General features: G+C 45.8%; 1 protein-coding gene across 1 annotated transcript in view; it reads right to left on the bottom strand.

The window, feature by feature from the left end:
* GNAS (GNAS complex locus) overlaps positions 1-26,776 on the bottom strand; it is a 124,583-nt gene extending 97,807 nt beyond the window's left edge. The window contains exon 1 of the mRNA XM_064729607.1: positions 26,404-26,776. Coding sequence (XP_064585677.1) covers positions 26,404-26,647 — 244 coding nt within the window. The 5' untranslated portion in view covers positions 26,648-26,776. The remainder of the gene's footprint in view (positions 1-26,403) is intronic.
* Between the last annotated feature and the right edge of the window lie 282 nt (positions 26,777-27,058).

Raw genomic sequence — 27,058 nt, 5'->3', positions numbered from 1 at the left:
AAGCCAAAAAGAGTTTTCTTCCACAGACAAAATTGGAAATGAGAGATTGAAATCACCCTAATTATAGGTACTGGGTTATGCCTTTCAAGTATGGATGCACGCCCGTATCTCTACAATTGTGACAATATTTTTCCAAGCAGAGTATCATGCTGTATGTAACACTGAAACTTCCTGGTCTCTCTCCCTCTCTGCTGCATGGTTACCATCTTATTTTTATAAGCATTCCATTCTGGGGCTGGCCCTTCAGCTTTGGCAGAGCAAGGCAGCTTCTGCTTTAAAGCGGCTATTTTGCAACTAGCTGCTGCTTGCTGCATCCCTCTCTCCCAGCCAGGAAGAACCTGCAATGTTTTCCTCTGCAGCTCCTGAGAAAATGGCACATTCCCACAGGTGCTGCCCCTAAAACACCAGGGCACGGGCTGGCAGTAAGTGGAGCCCACCAAGAATGGCCAGGGTGGGTTCATTGATGGGGTTTTGGAACAGCTGCAAAATGGCTGGTTTTGAACAAGTTCAGGGGAAAAGTTTCTAGATTCACATCCTGCTCATGGCTGGCACTTCTGCTACTGGAGTAGGCAGGCTGGCATCAAAGGAGTTTTCACTGCCACCCCAAATCAAGGGATAAACACCAGGAGCCACAAACAGCACCACCAGGCACTTCTGAACATTGCTGGCTCAAAAACAGCGGTCAGCAGGGCAAGGGTAGCAAACTTCACTCTGTATTCTGAGTGAAGTAACTACTGTATGAATTAACTTTACTTGAGCTGTTCAGTAGTGAGAATCCAGCCCTTTACAAATAACAATTAATGTTCTATTTTTACCTTAAAAGCAAACAAACATAAAACCCCAAATGAGTGGATTTAGAGCACCCAAAATGCTAAGTAGTGCCTAGAGGGGAGCTCTGCCCATCTTGTTCATAAACAGCTACCTTGTCCTAGAGGTGACATGGTTGTGTCCTCCCCATTTTCCTCAGCCTTTTAATTGCTGTAGTTAAGAGTCTCACACACAGGTGAACTACAAGCAAGAGAAAAATTCAACCCTGGTCATAGTCCCAGAGGCATCTCAGCCTCCTGATATATCCAGGAGCTCTCAGGACATTTTTGGCTGATCTTTACTCCAGATCAGACATGTGCATCAAGGCAGTAAGTACATAATGGATTTTTAGCAGAAGTTCCTCGCTGCTCTGGCAGGCAGTAATTAGATTACGAGAATTACAGAAACGACAGGCTGCTTGTCTACTCTCTGTATGGGCAGCCAGCAACAGCTTGGAGAAGAGTAAAGCACTCAGATTAGTAAAGGGATGAGCTCAGTGTAAATCCAAATAATACCAAAATAATATGTATTAACAAACAAGGCCCCTGAACCAGCATATTTACTGCTGCCGTGCTCATCCTATCCTCTCCTGCCTCTCTCACCAAACTACTGATGTAAAATGTCCCATGTATGAGGCCCTCTGGTCAGTTGCCTTTCTAGAGCATCTCAGCATCGTGCCTTCCCCTGTGCCATATCCAGTGTTCACACAGCTGTTAGAAAATCCTAAAGAGGTGGGAAAACACTGGGAACCTGCTTTCACAAAGACTGCAAGCACACGTTGGCAACCGCAGTGACAGCGTGCCAGATGCTGGCATCCAGATGAACATAACAAGCATTCAGCTTTGCTTATAAAATTCCCATATTCAGCACTGCCACAACACACAGCTTTAAAAATTAGAGCAGGGTTTTCCCATATATGGGAAGGCTGACCTGCTGCTGCTGCACCAGCTCCCCAGGCGCAGCGGGAGCTGAGCCGTGCAGACCCTGCCTCCTGCTCTGGGGGATGCTGCTCTGCAAGAAGCCTGCAGCCACATTATTCCTCTACTGGGCTCACTTGCCAGCTTGACTAAACCTGTTTCAATAAAACTACTACATTTATCCAACCCTTCCATCCAGTTGGGTTTGTACGTCCAATACTTCCGTGCCCAAAGGTGAGGTCAAGCAGCAGCATCAACCTCTGGGCTTGGGCTGAATGGGAATACAGCCCATGGAGGCTCCCCAGGCTAAGGAGCTCCTGGGACAGGTCAAGGGATCCCTTTGGGCCAAACTTTAACATCCCTGTGCGATCCATGAGCTCCCAGGAGCGGCTGCTTTTAGGATGAGCACTACCAGACATCCCCCTTGGCTGTGGGAGAGCATCTGAGCAAACCCACTGCTGCAGAGCCCTGATGGAGGGTGAAGGAGCACACCCCTGAGCCCCTGGTGGCAGCTGCCCGTGCTTTGCTGGGAATTCTCTGCAGTTCTGAATGTATAGGAAGCAGAGGAAGCCGTGCCAGGAGCGCAGCGCAGCCCCCGCCGGCAGCTGGATGGAGACTCCTGGCCGGGAGCGGCTCCGGTGCGGGTTTGGGAACGCACGGAGCCCTCTGGACTCCAGCAGCCCACAGAATCCTGACCCCGGCTAACTGCACGAGCAGCAGTGTGTATTTATAAACTCCTTACACAAACCAGCAGGATGAGCAGGGCTGGGACTATCCAGCTGCAGCTCTGGCTATGCCAGACAGCTGCTCTGTCAAAGCGCTGGGAGAAGCCGCGTTCCCTTGCAGGGGACGCCCTTTGATACTCGGCAGGAGCCTGCTCTGGCAGCTCGGGGCTGCCCAGGGGAGAGATCTGCCACAGGAGATGTTGGAGCAAACCAGCGGTGAGCCCTGAATACCTGCCCGTGCTTCTGACTGCAAGGGATTTGCAGAGGGGAAATAAAAAGAAGAAATCCAGAGCGAGCGCTATTAATCACTACACAATCACGACTACGTTTTCTTTTCCCCCACAGTTGTTAAAAATCAAGCAAATCAATCACACATGACTTTGGAGCTTCTTGGCACACTAAGTTTCATGCTCTGCAGGTTTCCAGGGGGGCTGTCCATGGGAAGGAGACCCAGGAGCAGCAGCTCTCGCTCACCCTCACTGCCTGAGCAGCAGGAATGGAGCTGCAGAGCTCAGGAGCAAGGGGAAAGGCTCCAAGAACGAGAACTCTGCTCAAAACAGTAACAGAACCAGAACAATCCAACAATTAAAAAATTTCTTTTAATTAAATCTGCATCTCTCTTGGTTTTGTTATTAGCACGGAAACGTCTATTTAGGTAACTGAAAGCGCTGCATCACTTTAAGAAATGTTAATTACATCAGTGGTTTTACTGTAAAAAGTTTATTTTTCCTTTCCAGTTTTCTAAAGCCTTAGAGGTATTTCAAAGGGAATCCTTCCCAAATATGCAAACAGCAAGTCAATACTCTGAGTTTTTCTGCCAAGGTTCCTTTTCTCCACATCTCTCACTCACAAAAATACAATTAAAAATATATGCAAATAAATAGAGATTAGAGCTGAGCAGGTCCAGTATTGCCAAAAAATTAAAGATAATCACAATCATCACTAAACAAGTCCCTTTTAATATTTAAATTGTGCCAGGAGTAAGTTGGGTTCTTCTTCCCCCAACAAAAACCCTCAGCATTTTCATTGTTTTAATTAACTAACTTTCCCTAAGGGGTAAAAAACCCACTAAGGATTAATAACAAATGTCATAATTAGTACCTCACTAATTGCATTCATTTATTTAGAAATGCTATGCCACACCTTCCCAGAACATAAGTTTTCCTTGTGTTCATTTTTAAAGTATTTAGAAAAATGCTACAAAATTTATTTTCACCAGATTTAGGAAATTTACAAGTGGCAAAACAAATTATTTGGTACTACTTTCATCATTTAAGATACCCAAATTTCTAGTCATGGTTGCTGCCATCAATTTCCCTACTCTTCCTTAAAATTTAGATGTTGCAATTGCATGTCTAACACTATGGTTACAGTTCACATTTAGGACAAAGGTGATTTAGCACTGAGCCAGTAAAAAAGTACAGAATAATCTCCAATGTAAAGCAGTTTCATATGTCTCCATGCCTTTTAGCATGGAGTTTGTAGAAATGCTAATAAAATTAAGTATATTTATCTGATAATAATGTAACACTATTTATATGAAAAAGTGGACCAACCTCAAACTGAAAAACAATATATCAAAATTCTGAAAACTATCAACTCTATCCATCTTATTAATCTATGTACAAATGAAGAAGAAAATATTATACAACATTTAAAATTAAAAAAATTTATTTATGCCCCTCAAACTAAATGCATTTAGGTTAAGGGAAGGGGAGGTAGGTTCCAAGGAAAAATACAAATATCAAAAAAGTTGATTAAACCCCTCTCCCTTATGCCCTTACTGTGATACCATGCAACAGGAAAAGTTCACCAGGAAAAATGGTAACACTCTTCTTTTTAGAGATTTTTGGCTTTGCATTTACTGTCTATTTTTTTCTAACAAAATATAATTCTTCTGTTAAGTTTCTAGAGAACAGTATTGAATTCCCTACCATGCATTCAAAAATTCTAGTTCTGTAAAAATCATTCTGAACAAATAAGGGCTGCAAGATCTCAGCTGTGACTTTGCAGAGATGTTCCCTTTATGTTGTCAAAAAATTGCTAATTTTTCACTTGTTCTCAAAATTCTCCAATATATTCTCTTTAAAATAAATAGCTTATCTAATATTTTAATATGTTATCACTTTCAAATAAAATGCTACATTATCAATGCACTCTAGATTCTGATACATATACACAAATATTTAAAAAAATTTTTTTCTAGAGGGTAGTAAAATACCCATGGAGAATTTTAAGTACTCACTATATATGTTTGGGGAGGATATTGAACAAACAATATCCTCCCCATCAAACCATTAGCATGAGGGGGGTTAAAATTTATTACTTACAAGGACTGATTTCTTTAAAGCTCAGGCAAATGAAAAAATACAAATGTAGAATTCTGTTATTTAAAACAACCTAATGCCTAAATCTCAGCTGGCTGTTATCAATTACCAAGGTGCCACCTGTGCTCTCCAAGTGGGGAAAACATAACAAAGAGTTAAAGTACTTACAAACAGGAGCAAAAAAACTCAACAGGCAACGCTAACAATTGAATAACTAACAAGTCAGCAGAGCCATATGTAGAAATACAGGAATTTCATATGCTACAGGTTGGCACATTTATACTGCAGTAGTAAGAAAAAAATCACTTTTTTTTTTTACTTTCACTCCCGTGCCACCAATGCAACTTGGAATTAGATGTGTAGAATTCAAACATTCATTGACACAAAACCAATAAATGATACATCAACACATCACCATTTCTGAGAATCCAACTCTTTTCTACCTATGCAAGGCAGTAAAATAATACACTTGCAAAATAACTCTATCTTATGCTCACTCCTCTTAAATTCCTTCACATGGTTTACCATCTCAGTTTAATTTCTTTGCATACTTCCAGGGGATTAATTTCAACTACATTTGAGCTTTTTTCCCCCTAGATCTGACTTCATAAGTTATGAAAGGCAGCAAGTATTAAGTATGTAAAAAGGTAACAATTTTAAAATTACAATCCCTGGAAAAAGAAAAACATTCTTTAAGCTTTAAATTCCCTAAAGAATAGAAACGGACAAGATGTATTTCAGGCATATGACTATTAGTCAACTATTGTTGAAGTGATCCAATTATTAAATAGTCAAGAATTATTTATTTTACTTATATAAACTATCCCTCTTTTCTGGGTCTGGAATAAATTAATACATCCACATGTTTCTTTGTTTACTATGCCAAGAAGAATGACTAATATTTTTCGATAATAATATTTTGATAAGAAAATGAATGTTCAGTTTAGATTCATAACAGGAGTTTCTGCATCATTTTTGTGTGCTGAATCAAATTTGAAATGATCAAATTAGAAGGATTGGAACAACCTAATTTAAAAACAAAACAGCTTTGCTCAAATACAAAAAGGGTTTTTCTAGGTACTCTATCAAATGAAAGCATACTTGTGCTTTCAAAAATATACTGGTTAAAAGATTTAGACAGGCTTCATATGAAATATATTTAAACATCAAAACTAATTTAAAATGATCTCGAGAAACAAGCTGCAGAATGTCCAATCCTTAAAAAAAAAAAAAGGTAATTAAATGTTCAGGGCTTAGCCTGCTAAATACAATTAAGGACATTTTCCTCCTTTCTCGTTTGACCAGATAAACGCCCTCCCTTTCACCTCCAGCACTGGCACCACCCTGGAGGGCTGCACTAAAAACAGGGGGACATCAACTCTCATCGATTTGAGAACCACTTGCAGATGCACCGGCAAAGCCTGGATACAAAACCCCTGCCATCACTCTGGTCACCTCTGGGTTCCCAGCTTGTCACCAGGAATCCCACAGGCAGAGCTGGTCCAGCCCTGCCAGGGCATCTTCTCCATCCACAGCCAGAGCAGTGAGGAGCTGTTAAAAATGCACCCCTGAAACACACACCCCTTCAACCTGGGCAACAAAAGCCAGGCGGAGACTTTCAGCTGCTTGGCTGGGAGGAAAAAAAATAAAAATCTGATTAAACATGTAATTGCCTCTGAACTGCAGGGCCTCCAGTTTGTCCCTGTCCTGTGGCGGGGCAGCTTCAGGACCAGGTCTGCCCTGTCTGTCACAACAATTGTTTCTGCCTCAGTTACCCGGTCCAGCCAAAACAGGCACATTTACAGCCAGAGCTATGAAAGGTCTCGAAGGAGATTTCTACCAGCCCTCCCCAGCATGTCCCCTGCTCCTCCCTGACCCCCTCCCACCCTCAACGCCTCCAGAGAAGGGACCAGCCAAGCCTTTGCTCCACAGAGCAAGCTCCTCAAGGTCTCTCCATCCTTTCCTGTCGCCCTTTTGCTGTCCCCTCTTTGTGCCACCCCGCCGTGCCTGGAGAACAGCCTGCACCTTCCTCATGTGAGGGGAGGGCCAGGGCAGGGCCACAGCACCGAGCTCTGCACCCCTAGAAGCGACAACACGGACTGAAACACTACAGCAAAACACCACCAGGAAAAGGGGAAAAAGAAAAAAAAAAAAAAAGGAAAAAAAGGAAGAAAACCCCCCCCAAAGCAACACAAAAAAGGTGAAAGGAAGGGGGGGAAAAAAAGTGAGAAACAACCCCAAGGACCTTCTAACTGCTCTGTCCCAGCGTGAGTGTCAGGGAAAGAGGGATTTGTCTCCCCTTTCAGCGCGAAGTTTCAGCAAGCAAAGTAACAACACAAAACAAAACAAATCCATAAAAATCCCTCAAAAAAAGTGCCCAAAGCCCGTCCTCTGCGGAGTGCAGGGTCTGCTTTGATGGTTTCAGCCTGCTGAGGGGGTTTGCTTCGGGGTTCCTGACTGGAGCGCAGCGGGGCGCAGGGCAGGGGCGGATCGGCAGGGAGCAGTTCCCAGGAGGGTTTCAGGAGTTACTGCACGTTTATTTCACCAAATGCTATTTTTAACCCCGCTGTTACTATTTTTACCCATGTCAGTGTTTTCCATTTGCTGAACTCTGTCCCCAAGCCGGCCCCGCTCCCCCCAGCCCGCCCCGGGTCCCCCCGCTCTCCCTCCCAGCGCTTCCATCTCGTTTCAGGCTGCACTTTTGGAGCTCTTCAAACAGCCCCAGAGAAAGAAGCCCGTTCCCTTCCCCGCCCGGCGATACAGATCTATATATCTCTGTCTATAGAAGCAGAGCAAAGTCCACGGGCAAAGCTCCTGCTCTAACTTCATTCCTCTCCAAACACATTCCTGCCAACGGGGAGGGGAAGAAAAAAAAAAAGAAAAAAAAAAAAGAAAAAAGCAAACAAACGCCACTGTTGCTAAGTTTTGCACTTTATACCCTTTTATATTTACAATCCTCTCTCGGCTAAAAATAGCAACACATGATCCATTTATAACTGGCCGGACATGCCCCGCAGCCGCCGGCGGGGCCCTGGCTGATGAAAGGAGCTCTCTGCGTTCCTTCTACCTGAGCTCATCTCCCGCTTAAAGGGCTCAGACAGCTCAGCTTCCACAAAGCGCTCATTGAAATCACTGCTGCTTCCCGGCGAGAGCGGCACAAGTGACGGGAAAAAAAACAAGAACAAAAAAAGAGCCGCAGCAGTGAGCCGTGCTGGCTGCCCCGTGCCCTCCTGGCCCCCGTGCCCCGTGTGCGGGGAGAGGCAGGGGCACGGCGGAGGCGCTGGGGCTGGCACAGACAGCACAGGGGGCTCCGCAGGCAGCTCCAGCTCGGCTCCATGTGTGAGCAACACAGTAACGGAGCAGCGCTGGGAGCCACTGCAGCCCCTGACCCAGGGGCAAGTTCAAAGGTTCTTCTATAAATCACCTGAGAGTTGGAAATTACTCTAGACATGGCCTTAGAGGTGGCTCTAGAAATTATGCTGGGAACAGCTGCTTGATTGATTCCAGACAAGTCCAGATGTTGTTTTGGGTTTGGGTGTGGAGAGGGGCTGGAGGGCAGTGTTGGAGTCAGCTCTAGAAATTGCTTGAGAAGCAGCAGCACCACAACTGGCAAAGGCATAAACACTTGGTGCTATCTGCAGTAATTACACATCCAGGGGATTTTAACAATGCGGGATTTATTCTTTCCCTAATACCTTCTGAATTTGTTGTAGGAATTCCCAGGAGCATGTGCAGGACTCAGAGGCTGCACGTGCAGCTGGAGGAGCTGCGTGACTGAACAGAGTCCCAAGGGCACGGCACAGCACCCAGTTCAGGGGAAGCCACTCCTTGCCACGAGAAGGCCCAGGTGCCACACTAATGCCACCTCCCATCTCACATGGACATGGTTTTTGGGCGTGTTTTAAAATGTCCTCTCTTTGGAAACACAGGTTTCCTCATTTTCTTCTCATTGCTAAAACAAAGAATCCCAGCTCAGGAGAAGGAGAGTACCTCTCACACCACTGAATAATGGCAACACACACCACAGCACACACAACAGTATTTTATAAAATTTATCACAAATGTGCAAATCCCAGCCACTTAAAATAAGGGGTCAAACCCTCCCAAAGTTTTGAGACTTTAAAGGAAAAATACACCTTCCAGTTATGAGCCTTTTGGGAACACTTGAAACGTTTCTCAGAACTCTTAGCTAGAAAACGTGGCTTGTTTGGACTGACAGCAGAAGTTCAGTGCCAGTGCTCCATGGATTGTAGCTGAGGGGGAAAAAAGCAATAACCATGGTGAGACCCAGAGAAAAAAATGATTGTAACAGTTGGCAACATCATTACCTACATTTATTCCTCCTAATAGCCCCATTTCAGTTGCTTTTCTGATACTCTTCTTGATTGGCTTTTCAGTGGGAAGTCACATCACCTCCTGTCCTGCCTGCACAAGAGTTTTCAGGCTGTATTTTCCCTCATAGCTCAACCACGTATGCACTCACATGCTTTGTTTATACAGGAACAAAAACTGTCCATGTGTACCACTGCCTGTCCAAAATTTTACATATCACCAAACCAGACATGCAGCAGGCTGGTCAGAATTCTTGGAGCTGTGCTCCTTGTATGCATTATAATTTTTTATTATAATATACAGATTTTTACCAATTTCCATTTGCTTTTAGGTGCCTGCTACAGGCAGGGGTTCAGACTAACCACCTCCCATGATGTGACATTAGCAATCAAGTGCCATTTGCAGGCTGCTTTCAGAAAGGCTAGAAGCAAAAATCACTGAAAACCATGATCCTGAAAGTCATTAATAGGAGAATGCAGCAGTGGTTCTGCAAATGCTTTTCTGGGAGCAGATGCTTTAAGCAGGGAAACAGAAACTTTGCTGCCACATTGCTATCAGTGTTGGAACCCTGTGTTTGCAAGAAATCCTGATTATCTCCCTTTTAGCCATCACCAAGCTGCTGCAGAATGACAGCCAAACATGCATGCAGGGGCACAGGAAGATGGAAGCATCCCTGGACAAACCTGCTTTGCCACGGCTGCTCTGCAAAATATTTTTCTGAGCAAGAGAGTGTTCAGCCCAGGGGCTGGGGGTACTTTCCAACCAGGCAGAGAGTGCAAATCTCTGCCAAAGACCTGAATTAGCCATGGAAGTGCTGTGCCCTGGGTTTGAAAAGCAGAAGCAAGACAGAGACAAAAAAGTACAACTTCACCCAAGCTATGAATAAATGCCTGCACAGTAACATTATAGAAATTGATGTTATTATTAAAGGAAAATATAGTTCAACACACCTTTTTCCCCTCAAATAATAGCCCATGGCAGATGTCAAAACTGTAACCAGGGCAGTGGCAGCTGTAGCCCAAGCTGGGCAGGCACAGCCGTGGGCAGGCTGACCCCAGTCTCACACCCACAGCCCTGCTTGGGAGAGGCTTCTCCCACCCACCCGGAGTGCTCAGCCCTTCACTCTGCTCCTTCACTTCCCTGGCTCCTTCCCTTTGTCACCCTGTTCCTTTTTAACCTGAAACCCACCCTCAGTCCTTGCAGCTTTGGCCCCCTCTTCTGTCAGCAAAACCAAACTCCCTGGTCAAGTTCCCCTTGAAGCTTTGCCAAATAACGCCACTTCCTTTTTCTTCTCACGTTCTGGTTTTGCATTTTGGGTTGGGTTTTTTTCCCCTTACTTTTCCCCCTCCTTTTTGGAGGGCAATGGTAGAGGTGTAAAGAGAACAAAGGGACAATGCAAGTTGTCCCTGCAATACTAATACAGGGTGTGATGTATCTAAAATACAGTATTTCACACACTGCCCCTGTGTTCTGGTCCAAAATACCTGAGGAGCCTGCTGGATGTCTGACCTGCAGAGGGGTGTACCTTTAGTAAATCTCCTCCAGCCTGCAGCAGGGAGACTGAGGGAGCTGTAAGTGGGACTGAATCCAGTAACCAGCTCTTCAGAGCACTGCTGTGGAGTGATAAAACTCCCAGCAAAAGAAAAGCCATCCTTTTCCCTTTGTGCCAATCAAAACCAGCCCGAGGTCACCTAAGGAAGGAGCTGTGTGAAACTCCCCACGTGCAACAGAGAGAAGCACTTGGGCCAAAGGCTTTAGCACTTCCTTGTTTAAATGGCCAAAAAAAGCCCTGGGCTACTGAATTTCTGGCCACTGACCTTTATATTTGTTTATTTTAAAGATGTGTCACTATTTTTCTCATAAGTCAAACAATTGAATGATTTCTAAATTCTCTTCCCTCTGACCTCTTCCTTTCTTCCTGTTTTATTCTAGAAAGACTCATTCAAGACTAAAATATAAGGAGTGGGTATGGCCCAAATGTTGCAATTCCTCATTCCACAGATTGCTATCACTATTGCAATTGCTATTCCCTCTGGATCCAGAGAAACCCACACAAAAGGACACTACAGAACACACATTTGAATAGTATATGCTAGAAATATGAAATAAAGACTTTGAAGTATCTTTACAAAAATACTCCTTAATAATTAGGAGGAAAGGGCATTACTTTTACACAGGGAGAGTTGCAAGTGATGCCTTCTGCTCTGAGCAATGCCTCAGATGTTCATTTGTGGATACAGGTAATTATCAGGTTCTGTGATTGCATTACCCCCATGGAATCATTCCCGCAGGCTGAATTTGTTTCTCCAGACACAGCAGCATCACTTGGCAATTCTGCTTTTGAACAAAGCTGACTTGACCTACTTTGATCAGAGTGCTGGGAGACAAGAGGTGGAGAGCTCAAGAGAAGGGAATTCTGGAGAAGGGAGGAAATCACACAGACAGCTTTGTCAGACAGCTGAGAGAGAGATGCTGCAATTCCAGGAGCCACTGGGGCTTCACTGCTCACAAGCTGAGGAGTGAGTGCAACCAGGGCTCCCTCCAGCAGCTGCCTCAAGGAGAGCTGCAGTTCTGCTGGCAAAGACACAGCCCACTGAGTCCAGGGCCTACAGGCTCCTTGCACAACCATAATAATTTATGTTTAGGATGTGTAACACCTCTAGCAGACAACAGCTGTTTTACACTGCCGTTGTTCTGTCCATGCAGTTTATACCATACACCTATAGTGTGCTGGTTAAATCCACAGCCTACCAGACACAGTTCCCTCAGTAGCAAAGGAGAGTGGATACTATGCCTAAATCCTAAATTTTCTGTTTAGGTAATGAGTCACACCAGAGAAAATTCTGCTGCTTTGTCTCTGCAGCCTAGACTAAGAAAAGGCCATGGAAGCTGCCGAGAAGTTGATAAAGCTGTGCACTGGGCTCTGCTGGCACCGAGCATCCCAGACTCCAGATCAGCATCCTGCAGGACCTGGCCCATGGCTGACCTGTCCAAAGAAATCTCCTCTGCTCAGGTCTCCTTCCACCATCACTTCCAACCAAGCTGGTCCTGAAAGCACCTTTCTTACCACAGAGCAATTAAAGGGGAACCTCCCAAACCAGCATCCTTCCCTTCACTCTGGTATTAATCTAAATAGTCTCACAGGTTTGTGTGAGCACTCAAAATTCCACCAAAATAATTTACATGCTCCTACTGGGCTAAATGTGCTGAAGAATCAAGCCCCAGCACATGACAGTGCCCCATGGGACAGGCACCATCAGGCCTAGGAAGTGTCACAGCACTTGAGGGCGCTGCTGCAGTAAATTTAACTCACCCTAAAAACCTTGACTTGGTTTTATTATGAACTCAAGTCTTCTGTTCAAATGTCAGTGCCTGGTGTTGACACTGACTTACATTATTGCTGGTACACAGTGACCCTGTTTTGGTAAACAGTGAGCAGAAATTAGTCCTAACATTAAACACTCAAGGTTAGCACCTAGTTATGCCTTCAAATATTTGCACGAAATGATAAAGTGGAAGGATGACACAAAAACAGTTTCATTTGGATTTTTTTAAATTATAATTTCCTTGCTTTAGGTTAAATGAGAAAGTGTGAGAAAGCATATGTGTTCATGGAACTAAACAAAAAGAAAGGTGGAGATGAATGTAAATTTCTCTTGGAAGGGATACATGAGCTGCTGTAGTTCTTCAGGGGCATGTTGATTACCCTGTTTTGCTCTATTTTCCCTGGTCTTTAATGGCATTCTCCCTGCAAGGGCTTCTTGGTCCTCACAAATAAACCCATCCCACATCCCTCCTGCACCTTCCACCTGCTGCATTCTCCACTGCATCCTTCCTTCCCACAGCCTTTGATATTTTTCCCAAGGAAACTTTGGTGTGATTTTCCCCTCACATCTATCTGGTGGGGGATTTCTCCTTTGTGCTAAGAGAGATTAATAGAACCTGGAGCTAAAGCCAGGGTTAACAAAGCCAGGATCCAGGGCTAAACAGGTGCCAAAACAATTGCAGCAAGGCTCCAACATTGCTGCTCTCACACCTTTCCATTGGGACCAGTTACCCACCAGGACATCTCCATTTGGCAGGGCTGGAAATCTTTCAATCTCATCTCTTTTCCTGCCGACCCAGCATTAGCTGGAATCTTCTGTTAACAGCCAGCAGAGCAAACTGCTGAGCTTCAGATTGAGCATTTTACCACGATATATGAAAACCTCACACATCTGCAAAGTTCAAACCTTCTAGGAACAATTCCAATAAGATGCTTCATGTTTCCTGCTCCATGCAAAAATAGAAAAAAAGAAATCTCATCTATAATTGACCTTGACAGATATTGAGAGCATTTGGTACCTATTAAAACTGCTTTAAGATGAAACCCTCTAAACTACAATAGGAAACGTAAATCTGAACTTTACACCACATTCTGTTCACTGGAAACATTACCATGGTAGGTTTAGTCACTTATCTTCCATTGAAAAGCTATCTTGAAATATGTACAGAACTAACTTTTTAAACATTTATTGAGCAAATAGGACCCTTCTATTAGGGTCTGCTTTTTCACATAGACTAAAATTAGCTGGGAGATCTGCATAACTTTGTCACCGTTTTTCTTCTGGTCCACATATATGCACAGGGAACAGTTAGAGAAATGCAAAAATCCACTGAATTGAATTTTCTACTGAGCATTATCCCTACTTACAGCTTGGGAGACCATTAGAACCTCTATCTGACCACATCTAGGAAGCAGAGACAAAGCCAGGAACTATTAACTGTGAGCAGCTCTGCCTTGGTTGACACAAGGGCTGCTGTCATCAGAACCACAACCCACTGAAGTGTCAACAAACAAGTCCTTAATCAAAGGACAGGAGGACAAAAAATTTTGGCAGTTTTAGAGTGTCCAGGGACACTACTCCCACTTGAGAAATAAAAAGGTCCAGCTTGGAAATAGGGCCAAGCCAGTCAAACTAAAGTGTTTGACTGTCCCCTGAGTTAATCCAAGGAAAAGCTCTCTTCCCCCAGCACTGTCCTCACTGCTGTCTGTGATCAGCTCCTGAGTGTGAGGGTCCCTCCAGAACTCACTGTGCTGAGACACACTGTTTGCCATAAGCATCTGGGTCAGATGTGACACAACCCCTTTCTGGAGGAAACTCTGGGAAGCACTGGAAAATTGCTGCTTCCCAAGTCACAGAAGCAAGACTTTCTCTATGCGTAGTAGGATGCAGGTGGAGGATTAAAAAAATTAAAATTAAAAAAATAAAATAGGAATCTCTTCTAATAATGCAGCATGGATAAATTCCTAATGGCCAAGGCATTCACTCTTGTGACATCTGCACAGGAGAGCTCCACTGAACCAAACTGCCCCCACAGACCTAACAAATTCATGCCCTCCCAGCCCTGTTCCCATGGGGAGCTGGCAGGGATCTCTCCCACCCTCCAGCACAGCTTCAGCTCTTTGGCTGTACAAAAATCCCCCTTTCTCTGCCCAAACACAAAAGCTCCAGCAGCATCTCCCAGGCGTCGGGTGGGAAGGGATGAGCCAGTTCCGTGCTCCAGCACAAACCGTGCTCGTCCCAAATGCACAAACACAAAGGGCTGCTCCTGCTCACACCCAGCCTTGCCCAGTGCCCTTTGCTGTCCCTTCTGCACCTTTTCCAGTGCCAGGCTGTTCATGGAACGTGGCCCACCCTCAAAGGCACAGAGGCTGCAACGCACCGGGGCAAGGCCTGAAGGTGGTTCAGGGCCTTTCACGTGATGGAACTGTAAGAAAATTGCAACAGTCCTTGTGGTTTTGGCATTTTAAAAAAATCCTGCCTAGCACAAGGAATGATTGAGTGTGCTGGTGGCTCAAGAGAACCGGGAGGGGCAATGAGCTACAAGAAGAATATGGGACTGAATTGCAAACTCTCCATCTCAAAAGCAATTACTGATCCCATAATCTTAAAAGACTTAAAAGCAGCACAGTTGAAATTTAATAATTTACTATTAGCTATGCTAATGATATTAGCTGAATAACCAACAGAAATATTAGAATTTCTCTGGAATAAATTCAACTATTCAGAAACTGATATTCTGAAAAGTATGTGTGATCCTAAGGCTTGTACTATGTCCTGGTGGATTTTTCATGATTTCCTGCATTTTCCATGTTTTTCTGCAACAAAGAAGAACTCAAGGAAATGCTCCCGAGTTCACTCATGTCCTGCCAAAGCAGCCACCACCAAGGATTTCACAAGTCCACATCACATTTGATTTGTGTAGAAATCCTCTACGGAAGTTTCAAGTGATCAGAAGCAAGTTATTCACATTAAAATTGTAATCTCAAATTATTATTTTAAAATGACAGAAAATTAACCAGTCTGAGGTGAAGCTTTACAAGTATCTCTGGAGGCAGAGAACTGGGCTTTTTGCTCTTGATGCAAAGAAATATTCCAGTTGTTTCAAAATACATTTGACATATTTTAACCCTTACATTAATAAGGTATCCTGCATGAAAATGTTGTTCTTTGAGAATAATACACCAGGTAATATTCAGATTTTCCATCTAATTCTGAAGGCACAACTGCAACATGCAAGCACAACACTCTAGCAAACTCGTTACGACTGTACAAATACTTTTAAAAAAATTATTTCTGGAAGCCCAGCAAAAGCTGGGTTTGAAATCTCTCAGTGGAATTACATTTTCGTTCAAGCAACACCACACAGTTTGGAAGCCACGGAAAATATCTATTAAGGCAGTTGCTAATTTAGAGAAAAAATGACCCCATCTGGAACAGCGTCTGCAGCGCTGCTCATTGCACCACAAGAAAAATATTATTGTACTGCAGTGTGTGAAGCCTTGTAACAAAGATGACGCCAGGTCAAAAGAATCTAACTTAGAAAGAGAAGTTGAGGTTAAGGTCTTGCTTTTACTGTAAAAGATAAAGTCCAAAAGGAAGTTTAACATGAAGGGAAGGGGTGGAAAAGAGATGAGCTGAACTGACAGTTAACAATTTTTTTCCCCACCTTAATAAAGGTTTCCAGCTCCAAAAAGATGTCCTCCAAGAATGTAAACTAAGAAAATTAACTTAGGAAACATTTTTATATGTAAAGAAATTTAAGCATAGCAAGAGTGTTATAGAGCAGATTGCTCAAGTAACACTTCAATAGATTGAGAGATCCCAAAGAGAAATGATGGGAATTACATCCCTGAGTTGGAAACTCTGGTGCCTTAAACAACAGTGAGGGTAAGTCAGGTATTTATTGACAACAGCTCAAAGTCAGGGTGAGTAAGGGGGTACCAAAACTACCAAAATGTGTAACCCAGGGCTTTTTATTTTTATTACATCAGGTGCTTGCCCGTGCAGCAGCACTGAATCTGAGCAATCCCCTCCTCAACTGCAGCATCATTTGCCATAGAGATCTATCAGAAACTCATCTTCTCAAGAAACCCCAAATGTGCAGGAGCAGCAGGGTGGTGCCCAGTGCCATCCTGGGCTGCCCAGGGAGATCCCTGCAGCTTCCCCAGCACCCCCTGGCCCTTGGCTAACTCCGGCTGCTGGCACTGCCGTGAGCCATTTCCCTCATTCTGCAGCCCAACTGCACATCCGATTACTGCAGCAGCATTGCTAAGGAAGAGGTGACCTGTACTGGGTGAGATCAGTGGGAAATGAAGATAGTAACCATTCTAATACCATGCCAGGCCTGTTGTTGAGTAATCCAGACTTTGGACAAACAAAATAGCAAGCAGTTATACAGGACTACAAGCATCTGTTTCCAAGAGGTGTCCAGATCATTAGCAGCTAATTCTATCTATCTCTGTTACATTCCCTGCCATATGCTGGGGGATAATCTCAGCAAGCAACAGGGATTTTCATCTCAAATCCCAACAAATCTGCTCTACAAGGCTTCATAGTTTTTCTTATGTCACTTATGAGATAATACCTCTAAGCTGCTCCTCTCTGCTCTTTCTATGCCTTGTGTACACTCCATCACAGCAACCTGCCCAGTAAAAACTGACAATTTCTCTGTGCCATCCTGGAAAAAAATCCCCTCCCTTGTCAAGAGTGAATATAAAATTTATCTCTTGGATAAACTCACACTTGGGCTGTCCCCCTCACCCTATGAGCGCCATCCTCCAGATGAATGATGGCAGTGGATTTGAAACAATCTCAAATAAACAAATAAACCGTGGCACGCCAAGCTCAGGGTGGTGAGGATTTGGTGGTCCTGCCTCCTGCCAGCCCCCAAAGTGATGAGAAGTTCCTGCAATCCCAGAGTTTCCCCCTGCAATCCCAGAGTTTCCCCCAAAGCCACAGCGGTGCCGCTGCTGGCGCGGACGGACGTGCGGACGGGATATTTTTATCTCCCCTTCATTCCCATCCCCGCCAATCCAAAACAAACTTGAACCAGTGGGAAAGATGAGAAAAGGATTCCCTGGCTCGCCCTGCCTGTCACCACTGGATACATGGATCCCTGCCACTGCAGTGGCACAGCTGCACCAGCCCTGGCTTCCCAGCTCTCAGCAACCTTCCCAGACAAAACCAGCAAACCTACTGCTGGAATTGTAGCAGCACCAAACCACATAAGTATTATGTAAAATGATCTTTTTCTAAGTATATGTTTATTGTGCACAGAAGAAGTGGATTTAATTACAAACAACTGGAAGTTTTTAACAGGCTGGATTGCCCCCTACTCCCTTTCTAAAAACTAAGGTTTGGCAGCAGCTTTTGGGTTTCATTGCAAGTCTTCTAAGTATTTCCTTGGAAAGACTTTACACTTGGTCCCAGGCAAGAAGTCAAAATCAACATTTAAAAAGCATGCCCCGCATAATTTCCAGGATTCAGCAGCATTAAGGTATACTTATGGAGGCCAGGAGGAGAACTGCTTTTTGTGCTTTTTGACTCCATGCATAAAGCTGGTCTTCAGACAAGGAAGTTTATATTCCAAATAATATTTTTAACTACATGTGGTCAAGTACATAACTTATCAGGCCTTTCCTCAGCCCCCTCCCAAAATAATCCTGAACACTAAATACCTTTGCAGTATTTAGATTTTGCTTAGACCTCTACTAGAAGCAACAGATCCTCAAACCTCCTAATGCAGAATAATTCAACAGCAAACAAAGTATCAAATAACATTTTCTTAAATTCCTTTGTACCATAAAACTCCCATTTGGGCTTGACAGTGATACTCAGGCTGCATTGGCTGGTTCTGCACTCAAGTGGTTACACCCAGTTTCAAGGTGTGTCCCTGTGCTTTGCCCAGGGGATGGAGTGTCCAGGTGGGATGGGAGCACACAGTGACTCTGAGGGGACACTGCCCTGGCTCACATGAATAATCCCCCTGGAATCACAAGGATATATACATGTTTGAGAACTAGCCACTCAAATTTCATGTTTATTTTTGTTTGGGGAAAACAGACCAGAAGAAGCATTTTCCTTGTAAATATCTGAAGTTAAAAACAAATACATATTCTTCTGAAATATGAGCAAGTGAAGTCCTGCATCACTCACCACCTAAACAAAATGCTACAGTTGAGGCTGAACTTCACAGAAGCTGGGAGAAATGAGAGCCCAGGTAGTGTTAAGGGATCAGGGGAGAAAATATCTTTCAGCTTGTACAGTCTAAAAGGAATTTGTTCCATACTTTTCATCAGCAGAGAAAAATCAGTTGTATCAAATTGTGAATTTCCTGTGTGGAGGTAAGGCAGGGAAAGCATCAAGACAGAATTTCACAGAGTATTTCTCTTCCAAGCAGACAGTTTTAACTGGTATTTATAAAAACCCAAAACATGTGAATGCAGATTTCCAGCTCACAGCCATGCCCTTCTCCTCAGTATCCACATTTCCTCCCTATGTTAAGTCCCAGTCGCACAAATCCCCCCATGCTCCAGAAAACCTCCCAGCTAACCAGTGATCCTGAGATTTCAGCATGAAAAGCAACCAGGAAAAATGCAAACCCAAACAAATACAGCCCACAAACTAAAAATTGTGTTCAGTTGGGGGTGGAGTAGGAAAGAGGAAGAGGTTGTGTACGTGCAATGAGGATGACACAGAGAAAGAGGAGGTCAAACTCTAAAAAGTGCCTTTTTCCCCTCATTTCTGCAGCAGCGTCTCTCCATCAGAGAGGCACCCAGACTGGTTTCCACCCCAGGCTCTCTGCTCTCCAGGGCACCTGGATGTGTTTGGCACCTCCACAAAAAGCCAGCACAGCTCATCACCTGCAGCAAGGAGCCTGACAGCACTGCCCAGCTGCTGGCGCCCCACTCCAACTGCTGCAACCAAAACTGGAGAGCCAGAAAGGACCAAAGCCTGGAGAGCCCCTTCCTGCAGTCTTTGGTCCCTGCAGGGCTGGCACACAACAACATTCACCAGCAGCAGGCCCGTGATCCAAACTGTTCCAGGGCATCAGTGAGATGTAAAATCTCTGCAATGTGACGGGAACAATTTACAGCTGAGGCTCGGGTTTCTGTGCAGCACACACCTCACAAGCTGCTCTGCAAGGCAGCCTCAGCAGGCAGTGTGACTGACTCCAAAGTCAAAGGAATGCTCTCAAATGCAAGCATTACATCCTAAAAGCAACTTATTTGGGTTCAAGCCTCCTGTAACATAATGCAGAGGAAGCACAGCTGTGACAGCGCTTGTTCCCTCTTCCCAAACCCTGAGGCAGAAGTGGCTAAACAGAGCAAGACTGGAGATTGTAAAACTGCATCTTACTCCATGCCAGGAACCATCCCATCCTCCCCAGCATCCCCTTCCTTCACTTGGCAAAATAAAAACATCAACTTTCTGACATCTGTGTGACACCTGCTGCCATCTCTCTACATCCCTCAATGCAGACAATACCCACCAACTTTTCTGCCCTCTTAGTGACATACAGATCTTTTAAAATGCTGCCCAGACACAGACACTGTGGGTTTTCTTTGCAGAGGGAACACATTAGAGGAAGTAAAGAAAACTTTGGCTGAGCTATTTATAAAGCTTGCATGGCTTGGTTCTCAAATGCTTCACTGAGCAGGGGAACAATAAGAATAAGTCATGGAGTTCAACTTCTCTTCTCAAGACACATTCTTCAGGTCTGAATATTGAAACCATCATGGATTTCTATGCCTGGTAACTGAGCTTTCTCAGGAAAAGCATCTGAGTTGTCCTCACACCAGGGAATTGCCAAGCTTTTTTCCTGACATTTTTAAATTGTGGCAATTAGAAGGAAATTCAATGAAATCATGCATATTTGCGAATAAGGACACTCCCAAATTTAAGGGAGCCAGGGAAGAACTGCATGTAATTAACTGCACTCCTCGAGGCTTTTCCTCCAGGGAGGCCCTTGCACAGGAGACAGTTCAATTTAAGATGTCCCAGTGGAGAACACTGCCAACAGTTGCACAGAAGCAAGCAAGACATTTTGCCTGCTCTGGAAGCAGATGGTGCTGACCAAGCAACAGGATCACAAGCTCAGAAAAGTAAAGTCAAAAAGAGAGCACTGTTGGGGTGGAGTTTGAGCTTTAAAAATAAAAATTCTCAGATAACACTGAAATTGGATCCATGGTTACAGATGAATGCAGCCTCTCTAGAGTGATGGATGATGATCTTTATGCCACCAGGCATTTAATGAGTGAAAAAAACAGATTACCACCACACAGACATGGCATCTCTGCTGGGGAAAGGGAGAACTCTGTACATTTATGCTGCTGTGTGACTGCACAGGCACGGCTGGTCCTGGGGATCCTTCAGACTCCTCACCCCCTTCCCACAAAAATTCATGCTTACACATGCACAGAGCATCCCTTCAGCATTAGCTACAACTGTGAAAGTCATCAGTTTGCAGTTCAGATCCCTGTAGGGAACATTCACCTTGCCTCACACAGCATTGCCATCCATTAGCAGCCCTCCATCCTCACTCACTCAGGGCAGAGCAGCTCCAGCTTCTCAGACACCTTCCACTGCCAGACCCTGTTTGAAGCAGCTCAAACTTTGCCAGACTTCAGATATGCTGGCTGGAGCTCCCCACACCATGTGTCTGCCCGAGGCCAATGATCTTTTTGTTTATGTGGAGGAAAGTCACTATCAGGAGCTCTCAAGAAAAAAAAAACAAATGAAAACAAAACCAACCAAAACAAAACAGAACAAAACAAAACAGGACATGAGAAGTAGCTTGCCTCTCCCGTTCCTATGAAATTTAAAATGAGAGCAGGAGAGAAATTACTTTACCAAGTGATCTAAAGCATAGAGGTGCCACTGCTGAGGACATTGAGTTGTTCTGAGATTCAGCAAACAATCCCAAATCACATCACAGCTACAGCCAGCATTGCTTGCACACTGGGTAAACCTTTCTTAAAGTTTGCAAAGCTTCCCAGTTATTTTTGTTTGTGGTGAACATATTCCAAACCAGAAGATCTCCATTTACTGACTGAAAAGGCATCACATTTTGGATGCAGCAGTGGGAACTGAGCAGGACTCCTCGTGCAGAGGCTCCTCATTGCAAAGGAAGATCCATAATTAGCATTCCACCTCCTTGCTGTCCCCAGCAGGATTGTCATGTCTGCACTGGGAAGTACTGGGCAGATGGAAACCACAGAGATATTCCCATGTCCAAGTGTTCTTGTAGTATCTGGTAATTATTGGGAGCCCTATTGGAAAATATTGTAATTCCTTCACCACTACAGACAGCCCATTTGGGGAAGTGCACGCTGCTGCCTCTCCAGCTGGTATCACAGTGTGCTGCAACATACACACATCACAGGCATCCCCTAGGATTTATTTTGTCCTATTCCTGCTTTTCTTAAAGGGGAAATTTAGTATAAGATGTTTAGCATGAAAAATCTTGTTCTTGAGAATCTGGAAGCACCAGGATAAAGATTCCCTGTACATTTTTAGTCTGTTTTGTCCTGTACATCTTCTACATGATCTTCTGATAAGGATAACAGTTTTCAGCTGGGTGTGTGCCCTCTCTTGCAGCTCATAACACATGGGGCACAAGAAACAAACTGGTTGCAAGTGAATGAAAATCTTGTCAACAAGATGGAATTTTGTCAAGTGCTTGAGCACATACCTGTCTTTGTAACTGGGTGTCTTCCCCTCCCACACCATCCCAAGAGAAGTGCCAAAATAACCACCTCCCTGTGAGCTAGCAAGAGAGGGAATCACCACCAGAGAAGGGGTATTTTGTGGGATTTGCCATTACCTGCTGCCCTGGAGAACCAGGCCAGCTTCAGTCTGCTACAGAGCTTCCACCTGGGATAACCAGCTGTGCTTCTCACTCCTGGGTGCACTTAGAGCTCCTAAAACTCCCTCTGCAAAAGTGCTGAGTGTTCACAACAATGAGGTCCATGATCTAAATACAGAAAGTATTTACTAAAAAACCCAAAAAAACCCACAAAAAAAGTTGTGTACTATGGATTAAAATTAGAGACAGGGCTGATATAAAATCAGTGGTGCCTTTGGACAATTTCAGCTTTAGTCTTTGGTGGCATTTCCCCCTCCAGCATCCACAAAAGGAGGAGGGTACCACCTCATGTCTCAGCAGTGCCATGCACTGACATTTGTGGAGCATTCAGTCCCTGCAGTGATCAGTGCTGGAGCATGAAGAGTTCAACAGTTCTTTATTCAGCACAGGGTATGATGGAGATAGGGCACAGGGTGACACATTGTATGAGGAGGATAAGAATATTGAATAGCTGCTCATTCACTACACAACATCCATCTTGTGCCCTGAATGGAGTACCAGCCCTGGGGAAGAAAATACAATGTAAACCATACAAAACAGTCCTTAATTATATGGCAGGCAGGGCTCACCATGCAGCACACACAGAGAGGGTGACTGTGGCCTTCAGTCTTCACACTGATATTTCCCAACTTCTTAAAGTGTGTTTTTCTTCTCTATATTTCCCCATAAAAACTTCCCATTTGCATACCCTATATTCATATTTGCACCAGCATAAACATTTCTGTTAAACCATTTTTACTTAAGCACTGATGTAGGGAACATTCAGAATGGTTGTTATTTTATAAGTTGTAGTTTAATATAAATATGTAGGATGACAAGTGCACATATCTCTATTCATATATTGGTATCTGCAGTTCCTTTTCAAGATGGGAATAAGCTACAGGTACTTTTTACATAGGCAAGAGTTCAGCCTGAGAGAGTGAAAAATCCAAGTACACAGAGATTTGCAAAGCACTGAGAGGGGACCAGCCCAAGTTCACTCTCTTAGAGCAAACCAGATTCATACCTTCCAGTCTTTAAAAGAAAAAAAATATATAGAGAGGAAAACCCACATTAGTGTCACAAGTAAGAAAGCACATGGGTAATAGAATTGTTTTGACAAAGTATAAAATCTTTTCCCCCATAACCACAGACTTTCACTTTTAGAGTCAGGATTGTTCTCCAACAAAAAAACAACCCCACGCAATGAAAAATCACCTCCTGTTCCCAGTAGTCTCCCTGAACTCACACTTTGCTGCCAACAAAACAGTGATTGTAATCTTGAAGTTGTGACTTGTAGAGTTCACTAAACAAAATCCAGAAAGATTACACCTGGTGGAGCATTTCACAAAAACAAAGCAAAAAACCTCCCACTGCTCTGCTGCAAGTAGAGTCAGATTATTGCCTCCAAAACAGTGCAGATGCAACATCTTTGCTCTGCTGAAATCAAGAGAAGTTCCAGGGCTTGGGATTTTATCTTATACAGAAGTGGTGATGGAAAAGGACTGAAAAATTATTAAAGATATATAAAGATCAATTAATGGCATAAAAGTGTCCACTGAGTAACTACACCACACACCCCTGAGCACCTGGATAAAATGATGAACTTGTCCTTCCAAAAAATGGAACTACTGTGTGGGAACATAAGCATAAGGTGTGCTGAAGAGCACAACGTGAGTGATACTCTGAGTAACAGCTGTGTAAGTTACACACACACCACACCACCAAACCACAGAGCACTCACAGTGACTTTGTGCACTCCCTGTCCTGCACAGCCCGGCCATAGGAAGGAACGCTCCACATCCCCAGCACAGCCCTTGGAAGTGCCCAGCTACTGCAGCCACATGATACAAATAATTCAGCCCTGGGGACGGCACAGACCTGGAGCATCAGAGCAGTTTTCATCTAAAATCTGTTACAGAGAGAGCTGGCACTCCAGTGTCCCTTGCTGTCCATGTCAGCAATGCACTCCTACAGGAGCACGTCAGCCTAAAAATTGGGAACACAAGTGAGAAACTCCAAGTATCTACTGCAGCTTTTGCCATTGAGCTTCAGCCCAAGTGAGGAGACACTCCTGGCTCTAAGGAGCCAGCTTAAGCTCCTGGCTCTGCACTTGTTCCCCACCCTAACTCCATTCCTTAGAGGAAGATTCAGCTGCAGCTTTAAATCCCAGCTGGATGCTCCTGATCCTGTTTTCATCATCACCCTCCTGCTCAATTTGTGTGTGCAATCCCAGCACAGACACACTCAGCTGTGGCAGCAATACCTGCTGATGTACATGAAGGATCACCAAATGTACCCCAAACTTCATATTCCAGTTTAGAAACAGAAAATCCTCAAAGCAACAGTGAGAGTGGGATGCAGGGGAGAAGCAGCAAGGGAAGGAAACTGGAAAACTGACAGTCCTCGTGCAAGGAGCAGGGAAATGGGTCTCTTAGGCATCCCAAGATTTACAAGAGGGCCAAAAAGTGACTTCCTGCTATTCAAGTCCAGGCTGAAATATAATAAACGACTGCCAGCATAACACTGACTCATATCCATCAGATTTATAAATCAGTATTTTGACAAAGAAAGCTCTGTTGGCTTCACCATAGACAACTCTAAACCACTCAGATGTGTAGTTTAACCCACTCAGTGTTCAATGTCATTGCAGCAAAACCCAGCTCTTTATTAAAAACCAGGCAACTGAAGTACTGCCTACAGAAGCCTGTATCAGATAGCCTTTATGACTTAAAGGCTTGCAGATTAACATCAAAACTAGCCCTGCTGTTGGATTTTTTTCTTATTTAATCTACAAAGAGAGAAAAGTTCTCACGGCTCCTCCTTCACACACTTGTTCACTACAGAACAAACTGGAAATACATTAAAACACCAAACGGCAACACACCTACAGGTACGGGGTGCTTGAAAGGAATGCACGGTGGGTAGAGGTGTGATTCCTTACCAACAGTCACAGCACATGATGCTTTACTCTTCCCACAAGTGTTGCTCAACCCCCTTCCCATGAGAAGGAGGGACACCTTTATGAGCAGACTTGCATCAGTATAGCTGCAACCACATCAAAAGAAGCTCTGCTTCTGGAATAGAAACTTTTACCACCAAGATGCAGAAAACTAGATCCAATATTGCTCCTTAAAATTCTGCTCCTCTATTACAGGCTGCAAACACACACCAGTAAGATGAAGGCCAAATGTTGCTGTTTATGCCCTGCAGAACCACGCACCTCCAAGGGCAAGAAGCGCTTAAGTTATTTGTGAATATTTGAAAATATTCCCTATTATTCCAAGATGCTCAGGGTAACCTGTACTCCACCTGCATTGCACTGAGGGGCAGAGGAGTGGACACATTTCCAGCCTCCTTGGACTTACCTGAAGGCCAATACATGACTTTCTAAGCCTATTTGGGTTGGGGTCGTGTACTACACAAGCTCAGACATCACACAATTGCATAATTAAAGCGCCTTTCCATAGGGCACGCTCGGGAAGGCGATGCCGGTGCTGTCACCGTGCAGGAGCATCCCTGCGCAGTCCGGGGCAGGGACGAGCTGCGATGCAGGGAACGAGGGCTGGTGCACGGGACTGGATGGAGCCGCACAGCCCGAGAGGCTGCATCTGCCCGCTGTGCATTCGGGGAGGCGGAGCGGACCACGGCAAATCGCACACGGAAACCCGGGCTTCCTCCTTACGGGAGAGCCGCCCCCGCTGCTGCTGCTGCTGCCGCGGTCCCGCTGCATGGCTCGGTGTGAGCCGCCAGCGTGGGGACAGCGTGGGGACGGCGGCCGCGGCCCCGTTCTGGCCGAGCATCACCTGGGCTGCGGCTGCTCCTTCCCTCGGAGCATCGGCTCCTACCGCACACGGCAGCGGGCGCGGCCGGGCACGGAGCCCCCCAGCGCCGGTACCCCGGGCCGGGCACGGCAAACCCCGGCCGCGCTGCCCCCGCGCTGCCGCAGCCCCGCCGAGCCTCCGGAGCCCCCGCCCGGCGCCGCCGCCACGTGCGCGCCCGCCCCGCCCCGGTGCCCCCGCGGCCGCCGCCCCCTCCGCCCGCCCGGGCACCGGCAGCGGCCTCGGGCCCCGCACCTGCCGGGCCGGGCCGGGCCGAGCCGAACCGCGCCGCCCCGCTCACCCAGCAGCAGCAGCCGGTGCGTCTGCTTGTACTCGCGCTTCTCCGCCTTCAGCGTCTTGTCGATGCTCTTGCTCCGCTTCTTGTCCGCCCGCTCCTTGGCCACCAGGTCCTGCCGCAGCCGGTGCCGCACCTGCGGGTCCCCGTGCTCGGCCGCCGCGGGGGTGTCCGGCTCGCCGCGGCTGCCGTAGGGCGCGGAGGGGTGCGCGGCGGCCAGGCGGGAGCGCAGGCTGTAGCACAGCCCCATGGTGCCGGAGCCTCCCGCCCTACGGCGCCGCGGGCATCGCTCTCCGCCGGGGCGGGCAGGGCGAGGCGGCGGCGCCCGGCGGCCTCTTAAAGCGGCCCCGCTCGGCCGGCGGAGCGCGGGTCCCGTCCCGTCCCGCCCTCCCGGCCGGTCCCGCGCCGCGGCCGGCGGGAGCGGCCGCACGTGATGCGGACATGTTTACCGTATTCTCTGGAAAGCGGCCCCCGCCGCAGCCCGGCCCCGCGGGGGAGCGGCCCCCGCGCCCCCCTCCTGACCCCCCCGGCGGCGGGGGGCGCGTCCCGGGACCCGCGGGATCAATGCGGGGACAGCCGGGGCACAGCGCTGCCCCAACGCCGCGGAGCCAGCGCCGCTTTGGCGTTTCACCCTGGCTTTTGCCGGGTCGGGACCTGAGCC

This window comes from Zonotrichia leucophrys, chromosome 20 (assembly GCF_028769735.1).
Source record: "Zonotrichia leucophrys gambelii isolate GWCS_2022_RI chromosome 20, RI_Zleu_2.0, whole genome shotgun sequence".
Taxonomy (NCBI): Eukaryota; Metazoa; Chordata; class Aves; order Passeriformes; family Passerellidae; genus Zonotrichia; species Zonotrichia leucophrys.
This window is presented reverse-complemented; position numbering and strand designations above follow the sequence as displayed.